The sequence below is a fragment of the Diabrotica virgifera genome, chromosome 4, assembly GCF_917563875.1.
Source record: "Diabrotica virgifera virgifera chromosome 4, PGI_DIABVI_V3a".
Taxonomy (NCBI): domain Eukaryota; kingdom Metazoa; phylum Arthropoda; class Insecta; order Coleoptera; family Chrysomelidae; genus Diabrotica; species Diabrotica virgifera.
The window spans coordinates 101,793,876-101,812,777 of NC_065446.1; the positions used below are offsets into that span (position 1 = coordinate 101,793,876).

Here is an 18,902-nt window from a genome sequence, read left to right on the forward strand (position 1 = left end):
TGAGAATTTTATATTACAAACAATATATTTCCACAAAGCTGGTAAATAGTACTACAATCAAAGAACATAACATGCACCGATCTTTAAATAAAACTAAAATTTCATTCAGCCCAAAAAACAACAAAAAACGAAGGAAACAAATAAAATAAACTACCTATATGACTGGAAATGTGCGTCTCACTCGAACTTTCTCCTGCGCTACGGATCGCTAGCGACGAGAGTCGTACAAGACGAGGAGATTTGCAATCCTAAACGCTCCGTGTACGGAGAAATGCCACAACGAAGGAACTTGACTGGCGGGGAGAGACTTACGCGACTGGAATCGAGTCGAGTAGTTCGAGCGTCGCCCCATGTGCGGACGGCCTTACAAATTTAGCAATTCTTCAATTTGTTGGTTAACTCTTCATTTAACAGATATGTTGAAATATACAGGGTGAGTCATGAGGAACTGTACATACTCCTACCTCGTATAGAGGCCCCTATGGGGAATAACAAATGACCATTAAAAAGTGTCTGCTCCCATTGTTTAATAATATACAGGGCGAGTTTCGCATTTTGACAGAAATTTGTATTCGTCATAATTTTTGAACGGTCAAATCGATGTGTCTCTTATTTTGGTCAATCGTTACACTATTACCACCTAATCAACTGATTTAGTCAAACTAGAAAAAAATCAGGTCCGGCTTTAAAAAATTAGTTCGTTTGGGTCTTAGAAAAAATTTCACCCTGTATACGCTTTTTGAAAACTCTAATATGAATTTTAGAAATTAGACAAATAGGCAATTAAAATGGCATATTTATTTTTTTCCCCACACGATTACTTAATTTTTTATAAAAAAATCAAATTTGACTATGAATTAAAAGTTTGGTAAAGTGAACCATAGATTTAAAAAAATTAACTTTTATTACAAAAATTAGTTTTTTTAAACAAATATTTAATTTATGTTGCCAGTCAATCAACTGATTTATTCAAACTAGAAAATAATCAGGTCCGGCTTTAAAAAATTGGTTCGTTTGGGTATAGGTTGAAAAAATTTCACCCTGTATACGCTTTTTGAAAACTCTAATATGAATTTTACAAATTAGACAAAGAGGGAATTAAAATGGCATGTTTATTTTTTTCTCCACACGATTACTTAATTTTTTATTAAAAAATCAATTTTGTCAAAATCGCAATTTTACCATAAAAATAAAAAAATTAAACAACGTTTTTCTTAAAATTAAAAGTTTCACCATTTTTTTTTTCTATAACACGTCTAGATCTAAAACTCCTCATACACTTCTCTTTGAACTCTATAGTTTAACGTAGACGTGATCAAATAGATAAATTTTAAATTTTTTCACCTAATTTTTGCGATTTAACTTTGCAATTCACGAATCTGCACCTTTTATTTTTTTAAATTCATAACGTTTACGAGAAGAAGACTGAAAGTCTACAACAATTTTCATAGTCTTCACAATGGTAAGAGATATGCGCTGTAAAAATTTCAGAAAAAAAATATTAAAATGGAACAGAGTTGTAGCGAGTTACCGTGATTTCATTTTCTTTTTTCATTTTTAGGTTAAAATTCCGATTTTGACAAATTTGATTTTTTAATAAAAAATTAAGTAATCGTGTGGGGAGAAAAATAAATATGCAATTTTAATTGCCTGTTGGTCTAATTTGTAAAATTCATATTAGAGTTTTCAAAAAGATTATACAGGGTGAAATTTTTTCTAAGACCAAAACGAACTAATTTTTTAAATCCGGGCCTGATTTTTTTCTAGTTAGAATAAATCAGTTGATTGGGTAGTAACATAAATTAAGTATTTGTTAAAAAAAATTAATTTTTGTAATAAAAGTTAATTTTTTTAAATCTATGGTTCACTTTACCAAACTTTTAATAATTATTCATAGTCAAATTTGATTTTTTTATAAAAAATTAAGTAATTGTGTGGGGAAAAAATAAATACGCCATTTTAATTGCCTATTTGTCTAATTTGTAAAATTCATATTAGAGTTTTCAAAAAGCGTATACAGGGTGAAATTTTTTCTAAGACCCAAACGAACTGGTGTTTTTAAAGCCAGACTTGATTTTTTTCTAGTTTAAATAAATCAGTTGATTGGGTGGTAACATAAATTAAATATTTGTTTAAAAAAATAAATTTTTGTAATAAAAGTTATTTTTTTTAAATCTATGGTTCACTTTACCAAACGTTTAATTCATAGTCAAATTTGATTTTCTTATAAAAAATTAAGTAATCGTGTGGGGAAAAAATAAATATGCCATTTTAAATGCCTATTTGTCTAATTTGTAAAATTAATATTAGAGTTTTCAAAAAGCGTATACAGGGTGAAATTTTTTCTAAGGCCCAAACGAACTAATTTTTTAAAGCCGGACCTGATTGTTTTCTAGTTTGACTAAATCAGTTGATTGGGTGATAATAGTGTAACGATTGACCAAAACAAGAGACACATCGATCTGACCGTTCAAAAATTATGACGAATACAATTTTCTGTCAAAATGCGAAACTCGCCCTGTATATTATTAAACAATGGGAGCAGACAGTTTTTAATGGTCATTTGTTATTCCCCATAGGAGCCTCTATACGAGGTAGGAGTATGTACAGTTCCTCATTACTCACCCTGTATATATCTCAGATATATTGAAAATCCTAGTATTGAAAATGTTAAGTAACAAAAAAGCTTTACTTAAGGGAAAAGGCGCAAAATGTCGCCTGTTAAAATTTTCAAAGTGTTTTAAATGTATTCATTTTTTTCGAATCCTGGGAAAACTAATAAGTATTTTTGAAAAATTTAAACACAGAATGAAAGACTACGTTATTACCGAGGGCCGAAAGTCCCTGAAAAATTCTATGATGTTTAGTTTAGTAAGTTACAGGGGTGAAAATAAAACAGAAAATTTAGTGTGATTTTTTATTGAAAATATTTCATTCAAAAGAAACTTTTTATTTATTCTAAGTGACTTTCGGCTCTCGGTAATAGCGTAATCTTTCATTCTGCGTTTAAATTTTTCAAAAATACTTATTAGTTTTCTCAGGATTCGAAAAAAATGAATAAATTTAAAATACATTGAAAATTTGGACAGACGACATTTTGCGCCTTTCCCCTTAAAGTTAAAGAATTTATAGCTTAGTGTCGAATCAGCTTAAGTTTTGGCAGGCATATCGAAGACTTATTGAGTGATGTGGCAATTTGGGTATATGTATTAGACATATAAGACTAATAATAGTACAATTATTTTTTAGCTGCGCATTGTGTTACTGATAATTATGGCAATGCTCTTGGTAGAGAAAACTTTCAGGTGGCAGCTGGAAAACTTTACAACGCCTTCGGAGACCCACGAGATAAACATGCTCAATATAGAAAGGTACAACTTTAATTAAACAAACAATAGTATTTGTAATGGATTTTATTATCTTTGCCTTGATCCTTATGCAGAGTCGGCTTCCCTAATTACATTCCTGAACAACTTTCTATCTTGGGTTATATCAATAACAATTTTCTTTACTGACATGTCTTGCCTAAGCGTCTCGTTCAATTCTACTTTGGTCTTCCTCTCCTATTCGTTCAAGGAACCTGAATATCAGCAATTCTTCGTATTTGTTAATTAACCTTTCAGAGATAACGTGGCATGATGGTACATAAAGTGTAACGTGCGGACTCACAATCCGCACATCCAAAAAAGGTCCAAAAAACAAATATTTTCGCAAAAACGCTCTGAAAACTTGTCAATTGTTTAAATATAAAAACAAAAAAAACATTTGCAAACAAATTTATTATAACTTGCACTTAAACTCATGCTTCAAAAATAAAAGTGAACGGATATATCTTTTTCACATTTTGAGTCCTATAAATCACAAAAACCTAAATTAAAAAAATACAAAACAATTATTTCTAAGAAACTAAACAATGACTAAATAAAAAACAAATGTTTGAGCTGCGCAAAGTAGATACATGAATGAACGGAAATAAGTCAATCTTCGCTGCTGTTTTCGGACATTCTAAGATTCTCTCCTCAATGTCTTCTTCCATGTCGGTATCGTGGTCCTGTACTTCTTCATCATCTCCTTCCAAACTAGCATCATCATCGTCAGGTTCAGCTTCTGGCTCAGAATCAGAGACAAATTCCGCATGCAGCTTTTCAAGATATGCTAGTTGCTTTTCGAACCTCATCTTAAAAAATCTGTAACAAAAATAAGATTATATCAATCAAATATACAGAAAACGTAATCAGTAGATCACTCCCAATTATAAATTACATAAATATTTTTATATTTACCCTAAAAACAAAATATTTTAAATTTAAATCTTACCTGAAGATTTGTGACAAGTTGTATAACGTGCGGACTCACGTTCCGCAAGTCAATATAGCAGCAGAACTAAACGCACTAAGACAATTCTCACAAAAGTACTGAATCGTACTGAATAGAGTATCCCCTCACTTGAAGCTAGCGAGCACGCCACGACCGAGATCGTAATTAATCGTCAGAAATCGACAAATATTTAGACAACCGGAATCATAGTCCGCACGTTAACTCTGAAAGTTTAAGGTCTCGACGTTGAACATGACCAAACCATCTTAACCAATGCTGTCTCGTTTTGGCATCAATTTGTGCTACCCCTAGACTTCCCCTAATATACTCATCACGCCACTCATCCATCTATGCATTCTCATTTCTGCCACATGCACTCGTTGTTCCTCTTAACTGCCCAACATTCAGTTGCGTAGTACATCATAGCCGGTCTAATGGCTGTTTTATAGAAATTGCCTTTCAGCATCATTGGAATTTTTCTGTCACACAATACACCACTCGCTTTCTTCTACTTCATTCATCCAACCCCAATTCTGCTGTAATCTCCATCTATTTCCCCATTACTCTGTAATACCGATATTTCTGCTGATATTTTGTCTGTACATGTAATCGAGCAATCGGTATTGGTGATGAAAAATTTTATTTTAGTGCAATCTTAAATTTAAATTTAAGATTTTAAAGTAACCCCCAGCCCACCTCCGTGGGGGGTCGTGTTTGGTGCCAACCGACAGATTTTTCAAAAATATGGAATATATCGACCTACGTGTATTTTGCAGTTTTTCGATCTGATGTTCATTTCGCGAAATATCGCGGGATTCGTATTTAAAATTGTAAATTTACCCCCACCTCTCTCCATGGGGGTCGTGTTTGGCATCATTCGATAGATTTTTGAATAATATTTAACACGTATTTTTTAGATCTTCGATCTGACGTCCATTTCGCGAAATATTCGCTTTTTATGTGAAACTTTGTGACTCGCCCCTTTCCTTACGCCCCTCAACGCTCAAATCGTCAGATTTTTGTAAATATACACTGTTTTGCATTTACTTAACTTACCTTATTTTAATCTGACGATTTCGAGTTTATCTAAGAATATATTTTTTTTCGGACCACCTTTAACGAACTCCGCTGTATTAAGAGCCAATATATGGTAGGGGTACATGGTTCCTCTACATATCGCGGGTCCGGAGTAACAATGACGTAGCTGCAAATTTTTTCAATTCCTTTTTATTGCTTAATTAACTTCTAAAATACTATGTACACATGATACAAAAGCGACAGAACTGTAACTATGTGCTGAGTCACTACAAGGTAGTTGCGTCGTTATTGAAATACGGGCCATTTTAGACCTTCTTTCAGATGAAAAATAACGTAACTGTAAATAGGGTTGAAAATGGGGGGACTTAATGAAGATAATGAAACTGGGACCAATAGGGATGAGAATAAAAGCCATCGCTGTAAGAATATACGGCATACTAAATATTGAAAAATAATTTTTTTGTACAGAAAAATTTTAAGACCAAGAATGACGCAACTGTTGATAGGGTTGAAAATGGGGGTATTAAATTAAGAGAATGAAACTCGAACCAATAGTGATAAAATAAAAGCCATCATTGTAAGAATAACCGCCATACCGATACTCCTGGACGATTACTTCTCATTTTATCCGTAATTTAGATAGCTAAAAATCGCTTTTTTGCTCTCCTGAAAATTTTGGCTTTGTTGTTTGATTATATTTTGTGGAACAGGTATTTAGATCATTAATTATTTATTACATATACATAAAAGTATAAGTGATCTGCAACCCAAGCATCAGCTGTTATAAGATTTTACACTTGAGTGCATGAACTTGAAATTCTTGATAGTGAGTAAATGTCTGTTATAATTACACTGTTTAAGTCATGTGGCATTTGCGGCAATATTATGGAAGTAAGTGATGATGACTCAAAAAAATTTTTAACAAATACTGAATTGCGATTTATTCCGAATCTTTGGGGATTTCCCTATATTACATTCCCTATATACAGAATTAGTAAGTATTTGTCGACTTTCAAAGAAGCATTCAATCATATTCAATCTTTATAAGAATATACATATAAGTTATAAGCAGTATTCGTAATATTTTTAGAATAATGTCCATTTACCAAGCATGCAAAAGTGGACATAAAGGGCCTACACAGCTCAGATGTATTATCCTTTTTATGTCGATATTTTATCGAGTATTGTATCGATACCGTATCGAAATCAATATCAATACGATATTTTTATAAGAAAGTATTGCCGATATCGATATACGATACGATACTTCATTGGCATAACCAATAAAATACTTAATTCTTAAAAAGTATCGATATTGTATCGTATCGTGAAGCTCTAAATTTTCCTGAAGCTCTCCCGAATCTAGTACAAAAGGTTTATTTCCTCGCCTAAAAATGAACTTCCATCAAGTAACGGTCGAATCCATCACTAATTTTTATATTTTTCAGATATCACAGGTCGTTGTGCATCCAGGATATAGAGGAGTCAGTCAGCGATATGTTGCTGACTTGGCTTTACTTATTACACAAGAACTATTCAAACTTGAACCAGTAATTATGCCGGCGTGTTTTGATAATGTTAATACCATATATTTGAAAAATTATCAAGTGGGAGAGGTAAGTAATATTGAATTGTCTTCTTCAAAATGACTATCCATTCCAAATGTTGTCGATCATCATGGCTATCTTGACTTTGTTTACCACAGTGCGGAACAGTTCAGTGGTAGTCGTGTTATACCACTTTCGTAAATTTTCAAGACAGGAAATGCGTATTCTTCCCGGTCCTGTCTTGGCCTTTTACCTTCCCTTGGAGAATTAGTTGGATAAAGCCATAACGTTTTTGATTGAATTATACGATACACAAATATCCGCTGATCCAAAATTATTGTCATCATAGTCAGCTCCGTAGGACAAAGATATTGTGCGTGTCTATCATTAATTCAGATAATTTTTTCAGTTTACGTCAACTTTAATTTTTAGTCCAGAAAGCCACTGCGCATCCGCTAGGAAAAATATTCCGATTCGGATTTTTTGTACAATCTTACTCAAAAAGGACCCCTTTTAACAAATTTGCATGTTGCCACGACCAAAAGTGGGTCAAAAATTTTTTAAACGTTTTTTTTTTGCTTTTTTTCCTAAAATTATTTCTTTTGTATGGAACAAAGTTTTTTTTAGATTTTTTGGATCATTCCAAACAGAATAGGTCTTTATTGACGTTTCTCTAAAGTTAATAGTTTTTGACATAATAAGCGATTATAAATTGAAAAATTGCGAAATTGGCCATTTTTAACCCTCAAAAACTATGTGAAAAACTGAAAATTTGAATGTTACCAAGGTAGGTACGTATTCTTTGAACATCGATTGATGAAATCCTGAAGTTTTTTGCAATCCAATATTCAAAACTCCTTTGTTTTTTAATTGCTAATCAAGCGTGCGCGACACTATTTTCCACCATCAGTATGGTGCAAATGAAAGGAATAAATTCGTTATTTCGTAAACCGGCGACTTTAAGGAAAAATCCCAAAATAGGTCGATTTTTATTTTTAAGTTATGATATTGTGGCATATATGGTATACTAGTGACGTCATCCATCTAGGCGTGATGACGTAATCGATGATGTTTTTAAATGAGAATAGGAGTCGTGTGCTAGCTCATTTGAAAGGTTCTTCAGTTCTTTATTCAGTAATATAAACATTTATATAATTATCTATACAGGGTGTCCTTATACTTCTTTTTTGGTCAAATAATTTAATTTAATAAAAATTTTTTGGACACCCTTTATAAATAATTATGTAAATGTTTACATTACTGAATAGAGAATTAAAGAACCTTTCAAATGAGCTACCACACGACCCCTATTCTCGTTTAAAAAATCATCGATTACGTCATCACGCCCAGACGGATGACGTCACTAGTATACCATATATGCCACAATATCATAACTTAAAAATAAAAATCGACCTGTTTCGAGTTTTTTCCTTAAAGTCGCCGGTTTACGAAATAACGAATTTATTCCTTTCATTTGCACCATACTGTATACTAGTGTATACACATGCAACGGTGGAAAATAGTGTGGCGCACGCGTGATTAGAAATTAAAAAGCAAAGGAGTTTTGAATATTGTATTGCAAAAAACTCTTCGGGATTTCATCAATCGATGTTTAAAGAATATCTACCTACCTTGGCAACATTCAAATTTTAAGTTTTTCACATAGTTTTTGAAGTGTAAAAATGGCCGATTTCGCAATTTTTCAATTTTTAATCGTTTATATTATGTCAAAAACTATCAAATTTAGAGAAAAGTCACTAAAGACCTTTTCTGTTTGGAATGATCCAAAAAACCTAAAAAAAACTTTGTTCAATGCAAGAAAAATAATATTAGGAAAAAACAAAAAAAAACGTTTAAAAAATTTTTGACCCACTTTTGGTCCTGGCAACATGCAAATTTGTTAAAAGCTTTTTGAGTAAGATTGTGCAAAAAATCCGAATCAGAATATTTTTCCTAGCGGATGCGCAGTGGCTTTCTGGACTATTTTCGAGTTTTAGTAAACAAAATTATTATTAAAAATGGTTTTCGCTAATGAATAACCAAGGGGGTTTATTCCAACGAAGACCTTTTTGAAGAATTCACCAATATTACGGTTCATTATGACGTCTTTTGCAGAACTATTTTATATTCTCTTTTTGCAGAAATTTTTCATTTTATAATATAAAAGCTATAGGTACTTACTGAAATCGAAGGTTGTAAGTGACATGACAATATCTATTATATAAAAGTAAACCTGAATTCAGCATTTTATACATATATTATTGGACTATATATTGGCAAAACAAATAATTTAATTCATATACCCATGTTAGAAATTTTATTTAGAAAATTACTTCATAACAAATGGTAAATACTTTTGTTTAGTACCAAAAAATAAGGAACAGATGGCCATAAACAAAAAACCAGAAATAAATGTAATTATATGTTAAAAAAAAACTTGTCAAACAAAATCAAACCTGTCGGGATTCTGGCGTGTCGGGATTTTGGCCTGTCGGGATTCTGGCGTGTCGGGATTTTGGCCGTCGGGATTTTGGCTATCGGGATTTTGGGGTAGACCCGTTTAAAGCAGTCAGGAAAAACACCTGAATTAAAAACATAATGTACTAGGTTTGTAATTGGAACTATAATGAAGTCACTAGTCTCTTTTATTACTTTGCTATTTAATTCACTAATATCTAAACATTTAGAATTTTTTAAACAATTAATTGTGTCAGATGACTCTTCTGGCAAAACCGGATAAAGATAAAAAGAATCACTCGGATTCGGTAAATTTCTAAAATTTAACAAATCTTTGTTGCACACAAATGGCAGAGACCTAATTATATCAATTGCCACATTAACGAAAAAATCATTGAATGCATCAGGAGATAGTTCAATAGAAGGTGGATCATGAACAGATTTATTCCTTTCGAAATTAATTATTTTCCAGCAAGCTTTTGACTTATTATCAGACGAAGGTATAAATTTATCATATGCTGCTTTCTTTGCATTCTTGAATTGATTTTTATAAATATTTTTGAGCTGGGTGACAACTTTGAAATCACAGATTTTTCTACTTACATCTGCCCTAATCTTAGCAGCAGTTAGTGAGTTTTTCATTAATCTTAGATCATCATTATAACAATCAACTGGAGAATATTTGTCCTTGGAAATATACTTTTTACTGGACAATAATCACATACTAAATGTTGATACTTAGTGATAAGAAAATTGGAACAGTAGTCAGTGTCTTAGACCGACTTAATTGAATTAAAAATAAACCAATCAAAAAGACTTAAACATTATTTAATTTTTAATATTGAGTTCTCTGTAAAAACCCTTCTGAACGATGCTTGCGAAGATATTTCCATAGTTTTAAAAATTGATATATACTGACCACGATGATCTGAGATGCCTGGTTCAAGTAATAATAATAATAATTGGGAAGCAGAACTTCGCATAAACCACCTTACTAAGGACGAAAAAGTGCGCGCCTGGATGGGTAAACCTCTGCACGGGCGACATCCCAATGAGGTCAGCCAAGATTATGTCGACAATATAGCGTCGAACTACTGGTTGACATCAGGAAAGATGTTCCCTGAAACGGAGGGTTCATTACTGGCCATTCAGGATCAGGTTATACCAACCAGAAATTACCTGAAATATATCATCAAAGACCCTCATGTTCAAAACGACAGATGCCGATATGGATGTCAAGTCCAAGAAACCATCCAACATCTTACAGGGGGCTGCCTGGCATTTGCTGCAACTGAGTACAAGGAACGGCATGACCGCGTGGGAAAAATCCTTCATCAGGAGATAGCTATCAAGCTGGGACTTCTCCAAACCGACCATCTCCCATATTATCAATACGTCCCTGAGAGTATGCTTGAGGATGGCAACTACAAGCTATACTGGGACCGCACTGTGCTCACAGACCAAACAGTGGCGCATAATAGACCAGATCTCGTATTAGTCAATAAATTAACGAGACAAACAACCCTCATTGATGTGGCGATTCCTAACAACAATAATCTACGTACTAAATTTACTGAAAAGATCGCCAAGTACAGAGATCTGGAAATTCAAATACGGAGACAATGGAGAATGTAAAGTACCCAGACGATACCGATTATTATGTCTACTACTGGAGTCATTCCGAAGACCCTCCTCGAAAGCATAAAAAAGCTGGGTCTTAATGAACATCTTTATAAGACCATGCAGAAAGCAGTACTACTCGCAACGGCCAGATGTGTACGAAAATTTTTGGGAGATACACCTGCATACCAAGTCACCTAGGGCTCGATAACACGGAAAGAGTCCCACCAGAGCTCAATCCTTTTGATACCGTAGGTATCTGGGATGAGTAAATTTTCCCCTTAGAGGGAGTGTGAGCCGTATGGCTAAATCTGGATAATAATAATAAATGCCTTTATTAATGTCTTCCAAAAAAAAAGATACAAAAATAACAGAAAAAAATTTGGGGCGAGATTCAGTTCGTACGTTACTTTTAACAATATATTTTTACAGAGAAGCTTTAGCAGTCAACGTACGTCTGCTCTTCCACCTAACCCCTAAAGTATACCGGTAACAATCGAAGAGTAATCGTAGTTTGTTATTATGTTATCCAAGCACGGGGCAGAAGTAGCAGTAACTCTCGTGTATTCGTCAATTTTTATGAAAAGTCCAAAAGACAACAAAATGGTCTAATTAATTCATCTAGATGGATATGATTAATTTTAAAATCAATGTTAAAATCCCCTAATATTACTATATTTTTTCTGGAGTGAATATTGTGGATAACATATTTTTAAAATTTTTAAGAAATATTTTACATCACCCTTACCGGACCTATAAACTGTCACAAGAAGAAGTTGCAGCTTACAAATCTCGACCGCACAAAACTCGCTTGACTGCTCCATATTAAAATCTTCTAGAGCTATTATAGACCAGGGTAATAAGCTAGAAATAGACCACGTTCGGGACACTCAAAGATCCAGGTAGCTGACTACTTTTTAAGTTATTGTATACCTATTGGATGAAAACCTACCTGTTTCCTGCCTAGAGTTCGCGTCCGTTTTTTAATTATTAACAATTTAGTGCAAAAATCGTGATTTTTCGATTTTTTGCACCCCATTCAAAAGCTAAATAGTTGACATAAAATTCCAAAATTTAATTTTTTAGAACATTAAAAAACCTTCAAAATGCCGATTTTTGAAAGTTAAAAAGTTAATTTGTTGCTACGTAAACTGCAAAATAAGTGAAAATGGTTATGTGTTAATAACTTTTACTAATACTACCTTAGAACTTTAGTGTTTCACCCAAAGTTGGGTATTGGGGTACTTAACAAACCCTCAAAATTTGAGACCGATCCATTAATTAGTTTAAGAGTTATTCTAATTGTATATCCCAGAGACCTTTATTTGCAATAACATAAGACGGAAAATATCTGAGTATGCCAAATAAAAGTAGAAAACTGATACTATCAAAATGTACTAAAAAACGATAAAAAGATTATCTAATAATTATAGTCAAAAATCCTAATTCTAAATTTGTGAAATTTTGCAGTTTAAAAACATTTAGAATAACTTTAAAAATATTGTCTGTAGAAAATGTCATTTTACATATTAGAAAAGCTGGTATTTTAAACGAATTTTTAAAAATGTAGTTTAACTGGTGACTAGTCGTGGTAAGTGAAGGGGGAGCTGGGAGCCGACAAATGCACGAGTTCAAAAACTAAAAAAGCAACTTAAAACTAATATTATTTTTTATATCTCGGGATCTATTGAATATATTTTGATGGTTTTTTTTTTAATTTATTTGTAATTTTTCTGTACACTACAAATATAGAATTTGTCTAGACAGTTATTAATTAATAAACAGTCTAATTTGTTTAAACAATTTTTGAAAAAATAATTTTTTCCCAAATATCCATGATTTTAATTATACTATCCCTATTAATCATAGAAAAAGTTAAGGTATACTTTAATAAATAAATTATCTTCATCATTTCATTATCTTCATCATAAAAATCATTTATTTATTAATGTGTAGTTTAACTTTTTCTGTGATCATTAATGATACTATAATTACAAAAATAGATTTTTGTAAAAACATATTTTTTCAAGCATTGTTTAAACAAATTAGACTGTTTATTAATTAATAAATTTATAAACAAATTGCATATTTGTAATGTACTTAAAAATTACATACCAATTAAAAAAGAAAGATCAAAATCCATTGAGTTGATCCGGGGATACAGCAAATTATATTCGTTTGAAATTGCTTTTTCGGTATTTTAACTCACTGGATTTGTAGGTTCCCCTAGTAATCGTTTGCACTACATTTTTGAAAAATCCTAGTGGTGCTGTGAAGGTATAATGTTTTATGCAAATTTTTTAAGAAAAAATACAAATCCCCTTCTTTAAAATGGCATTAATGAGATTCCTTAATTATTATAAACAAATTAGCTGTGATTAAAAAAATATGGCTAACTTTGTCCCAAATGAGCCCAGGCTAAATTTTTTATTTGAAAATTCGTGTTAAAATACTATATGTTCGAATATATAAAAAGATTGTTTCTACGGACAACATTTTTAAAGATATTCTAAATGTTTATAAACTACAAAATTTTAAAAATTTGGCATTAAAATTTTTGACTATGTTAATCATTTTTTTATTTTTTTTAATACATTTTGATACCATCACTCTTCTACTTTCATTTGACATACTCAGAATTGCTCTATCTTCATTATTTTCTGTCTTATCTTATTGCAAAATAAAGGTCTCTGGGATAAACCAATAGAATAACTCTTAAACTAATTAATGGATCAGTCTCAAATTTTGAGAGTTTGTTAAGTACCCCAATATCCAACTTTGGGTGAAACAATAAAGTTCTATGGTGGTTTTAGTAAAAGTTTTTAACAAATAACGATTTTCACTTATTTTGCAGTTTGCGTAGCAACAAATTAACTTTTTAACTTTCAAAAATCGGCATTTTGAAGGTTTTTCAATGTTCTAAAAAACTGAATTTTGTAATTTTATGTCAACTATTTAGTTTTTGAATGGAGTGCAAAAATCGAAAAAATCACGATTTTTGCGCTAAATTGTTAATAATTAAAAAACGGACGCGAACTCTAGGCAGGAAACAGGTAGGTTTTCTTCCTATAGGTCTACAATAACTAAAAAAGTAGTCAGTTACATGGATCTTTGAGTGTCCCGAGAAAATCCTTATTACCCTGGTCTATTACACGAAAATTTACATGTGTTTTAGTAAAAATTACTACACTACCGTGAATTTTGTCAGTTCTAGAAAAGAAAGCTGCATTTATATAGCTATCAAAATTAATGGTTCTTAGGTTAATGTCAGTTTGCCAGTGTTCAGACACACAAAAAATATCAAAATTTTGTTCTGTAAGAAACACCTCAAACATTTCAATCTTGTTTGATAAACATTGAGCATTAATATGAAAAATACTCACCTCACTCTTACATTGTATAATGTTTTGTACTGCTTTATTATAACCTGAATTTTCTTGATTTCTCAATTTGCAGGACCCACTGTTGCATTCATCGTTGGTGTGGTGGCATCCTTTTGCTGGCAAGAAACTTAGATGCTAATGATCCGCTGGGCCATTTATCTCTTTGCCAATCCTTTCTGAAATTTGATTGGTTAATAGTTAACTCAATGATGCATAAGTCTCTGGATGTTTTGATTTATGGTTTTCACATTTTGCTTTTGGAAAATGCTGTTTTATCATCGATTCCATATCTTCTAATTTGGTGTCTGGTGTTAATCTGGTTACATGTAAGGATATTTTAAGCAAGTCGGGGCTCAAATTCATAAAACGCTGCAAAATTTGAATTTTATTATGGACTTTTTCGACAATAGGGTCATAAATTTAAATACACCGATTATATTCCCCCCTCGATTCTGTAATTTGACTCCCTGCGATTTCTTTCTGTAGTCACATTTAAAAAATTCGATTTTTAAAACTCCTGTAGCGGATTTGGAAGATCTTAAGCTTTATCTCCACCAAAGCAGCATACCGCAACTTACTGCAACAACAACATAAAAGTTGGCTGTTGTTGTAGTATCTTACACTGCGTTGCAGTATATTTATGTCGCAGTGGGAGTATGTTGTGTGTTTCCATCTTCGGCGGTAAATATAAAAGGAAATCTTGCAACATTGTGCAACAGTGGCAAATGTTAACATCAGTGTGGACGGCTTGTAATTAGTCGTAGTCATAGGCGTAACCAGGGGGGTTTGGGGTTTGTAACCCCCCCCCCTCCATTGGGATGTATTTTGAGCTAGCTCTATACGCTTAACACCATAGCCCTCAGAGACCTTAAAGTAGTTGTAACCCCCCCCTTTCAGGTAGTTGTAACCCCCCCTTAGGATCATCCTGGTTACGCCTATGGTCGTAGTCCCTAGTTGTTGACAGGTTCGAACTGTTTTGTTGTGTTTTTTGAATTTGGTTATAAAATGGTATTTAAATGAACTGTAGAAATCTGCATTAATTTTATAGACAATTAGTCGTGTGATAGATGACCGAAGTTAAGTTTAACGTTTGAGTTAAAGTTAAGATAATTCTCAGGAATAACGTGCCCATAATTATATAGGTAAAATTTGGTGTGATGTATCGCTCGTAGTTATGAGATAGTTATATCATCAACGTTATATTAAAAAGAAGTTTTGAGGAACAAATTTTGAAGTAACAAAGAGAACCTTATGTACAAATAGTACAAGTTGGAGTAAGCGCGAGAGATTGTTCCGAACATACCCGTCGTCGGCTACCGCCGATGACCGAACACCAAACAGCTGTTTGGGTTCGTTGGTGTTTCTAAGTTGCTTTCAAACGGTAGATAGAAACAGGGTTGCCAGATTGGTGTATTTTCCCAAAATTTTGGGTTAATTTGAAAGCGTCTATTGAAATTTTTCTAAGCAGAAATTGTAGTGGGATTTTTTGGGGGCGGAAAATTATGAATGATTTTAAGGGGTTATGATAAATTAAATTTGCAAATGTACATAGAACTGTATATTATACTCCGATATAATCGAAGACGATAGGAACTATGAATTATTTCCATGGCCCTCGTTGATATTGTAGTATGAATTTTGCTTTACTGTTCTCTTCATTTAACTAATAATTTATTAAAATGCGGCAACAATTTAAATTTGGGGACTTTGGGGTATTTAAGCTTCAATTTCAGGGAATTTCAGTTTCTAAGTGGGGGATTTATAAAATATCATCTGGCAACTCTGGATAGAAAGCTCAGTAGGTACTTAAAATAAAATTTCAACTTATATCGCTTGATTTGATTTTTGTATAATTTTTAAAATTGTATTACCCTTCTATTCTTAATTATTAAATTACTAGCTTCTAAATTCACTTGATTTCTGTCTAAAAACAAGTCAAAAGATGAACCTAACCTTGCATAACTACAGAGTTATCTCATAACTTGAGGTTTAACGTCGCGTTATAAAGTGACCAGATAACTCAAGAACTGTCAAGAAATAACGCAAATAGTTAAGTTAAGTATGATACATCACACCAATTCGATGGTTATAACATAACTACAGGATAACTTTACGTTAACGATAACTTCGGTCATCCATCACAGGGCTGAATTAAACAACATACATGTCTTTGAAATGCAACTGATAAAAATTAGAAATGCAAAGAAGCTATTCATGAAGCCTGGTCCCAGATTTATACTACAAAAATAGGAAAAAAACAAGGCTATGAAGAAATCCGGAGCAGGTGCCTTTTTCGTCGCCCAAAATAAAAAACTGTTGCGTCGCAAATACAACTCCATCACTGGTACAACAAAATTGCTTGGGTGGAGACATTGTTACAAAAATATAAAACTTAATTTAACCTACTACAAAATCGTAAAACACCAAAGTATGTTACTTTGGTAGAGACACCCCAGCAAACAAACCGACGTGTTAATTACGTGAATTTTGGGTACATTTGTCACCAATATACGTAAATTGCTTACGTGAATTTCACGTGAAAATTTGGTTGGATTGTCACATTGAAAATACGTCTTTAAATTACGTGAAAAACTCGTCTTCAATAGACGTGTTATTTACCTTAAATAGCAATAAAATGTTTCGGGAAATTCACGTTGCAAATACGTGTTGATTAACGTATCTTTTAGGGAATGTATATATTAGTATTCACGTGAAAGATACGTCCTCGGTTCACGTAAATAATTCGACCTTAATTAACTTATGAATCACGTAATTATTATCCTCATATGATATAAATAAAACAAGCATATAAAGTATTAACAATGTATTTATTTAGTAGAATTTAGAGACTTTAAAACATTTGTCTTGTATAATTATTATAGAAGATAATGAACCAAAAATGGTACCGACCTAAAGACACATTAAAAAATTTGCCAACACAAAACACAACACAGGTCACTTTTTATTTCGAGAAGGACACTTTCTTGGTTTTTCTAATTGCATCATCGGCACTTCAACCCTCGAGCAGTGAGGTAAAAGTTAATACGAAAGCCATTATTATAAATAAACCCGCCTAAAATAAAACGAGGGAAATAAAGCTCTTCACGTTTCACTTTTTGTTGTGAGAAGTTGATATTAGAGGTTATGATCATCGATTATAAAAATCGATTATTTTAAGTTACAGTTAAACTATTGTACTTATACTTTAAATTAGTATTACGTATTTTCATTTTGTTTTAAATTTCTTCTACTATTAACTAATTGGTCTTACTAAAAATCTATTTCAATACCAGAATAATATAAAAAATAATCCTATCGAAACGTATCTATTATTCGATAAATCGATTAATTTAGTTTTCGAACCAACTATGTTAGTCGCGTACCGCGGTCATGTGATAGTATTTAAAGGAGGAGAAAGGCGTGGTAGTACGTCATCACCGCGAGCGATTTGAATCATTTACGTCATCACTCGACATCATTTTAGCTCCTGTGATATTTTTAAAGAAAAAAAAATAGCAAAAATAGCTCCAAATCAAGGTTGGATTGAAATAGTTATGCTAAATGATTTTAAAAGCGAAATCATAAACTTTTTGTTTAAATGTTATTATTATTTACATTACTTTTACGTGAATTACATCTAATTTTTCGACGTCCATAAAATACAGTGAGTAAAATTCAAGCGATACGTATTTAATCAACACCGTTGTAAAATTTTGTTTTCCAAAATATTTCTCAAAATTTAACCAAAGGAAGTTATTTCTGTTTCGTGATTATTACGTGAAATAAACGTACCTTTGCGATGTAACCGACATTCACACCTATTATAAAAAACATGTACTATATTCGTCATTATGATTTTATATTATTCTAATGTCAAACATGTATAGAGGAAGCACTAATATATAGGTGAATGATTTGGCACTGAAATACGTTTTTTTCCCGTCATAAATCACCGAGTTACGTATTCGTTGAAATTTGGCGTAAATTTAACGTAATCATCACGTAACTGGGCTCAAACCTGTTTGCTGAGACACCTTAAGACAAACAATAGAGAATCATATTGAAGAATTAAATACTATTTGGTGGGTTCTAAACAACGTTATAGACTCAATGAGAAGGAGAGTTACGTTCACTACGGCCTAGCCTAGAGCATAGTATCCTACTCTTCATATCCGTGAAATCTGGCATTCAAAATAATGCATTTATTTTACATAGCGATCGATAATATAGTTTCGATCGCCAGGTAAAATAAATGCATTATTTTATATGCGAGAATTCACGAATATGAAGAGTAGGATACTATGATCTAGGCTAGGATACCATGCGATGGTCTCTGCAGTGAACGCACCCTATCGTTATGTAGAGTGATGTTGGCAGTGGACATATCCAGCATCTTCTATCTATGACTTTATTCATTACTGTTAGGTACTTATATTTTTGATTTTTGAAAGTTCTGTGTCAAAGGTTTTGACAGATTTTTTTAATTTTTACAATGTTAATCAAAATAATTAAACCAATCATTCAAATTCACTTTATAACA

General features: G+C 32.3%; 1 protein-coding gene across 3 annotated transcripts in view; it reads left to right on the top strand.

Annotated features, from left to right (window-relative positions):
* LOC114338869 (uncharacterized) overlaps positions 1–18,902 on the top strand; it is a 456,134-nt gene that overhangs the window by 380,432 nt on the left and 56,800 nt on the right. For all 3 annotated transcript variants that reach the window (XM_050649556.1, XM_050649555.1, XM_050649557.1), the window contains exons 6-7: positions 3,250–3,371; positions 6,804–6,971. In XM_050649556.1, coding sequence (XP_050505513.1) covers positions 3,250–3,371; positions 6,804–6,971 — 290 coding nt within the window. The remainder of the gene's footprint in view (positions 1–3,249; positions 3,372–6,803; positions 6,972–18,902) is intronic.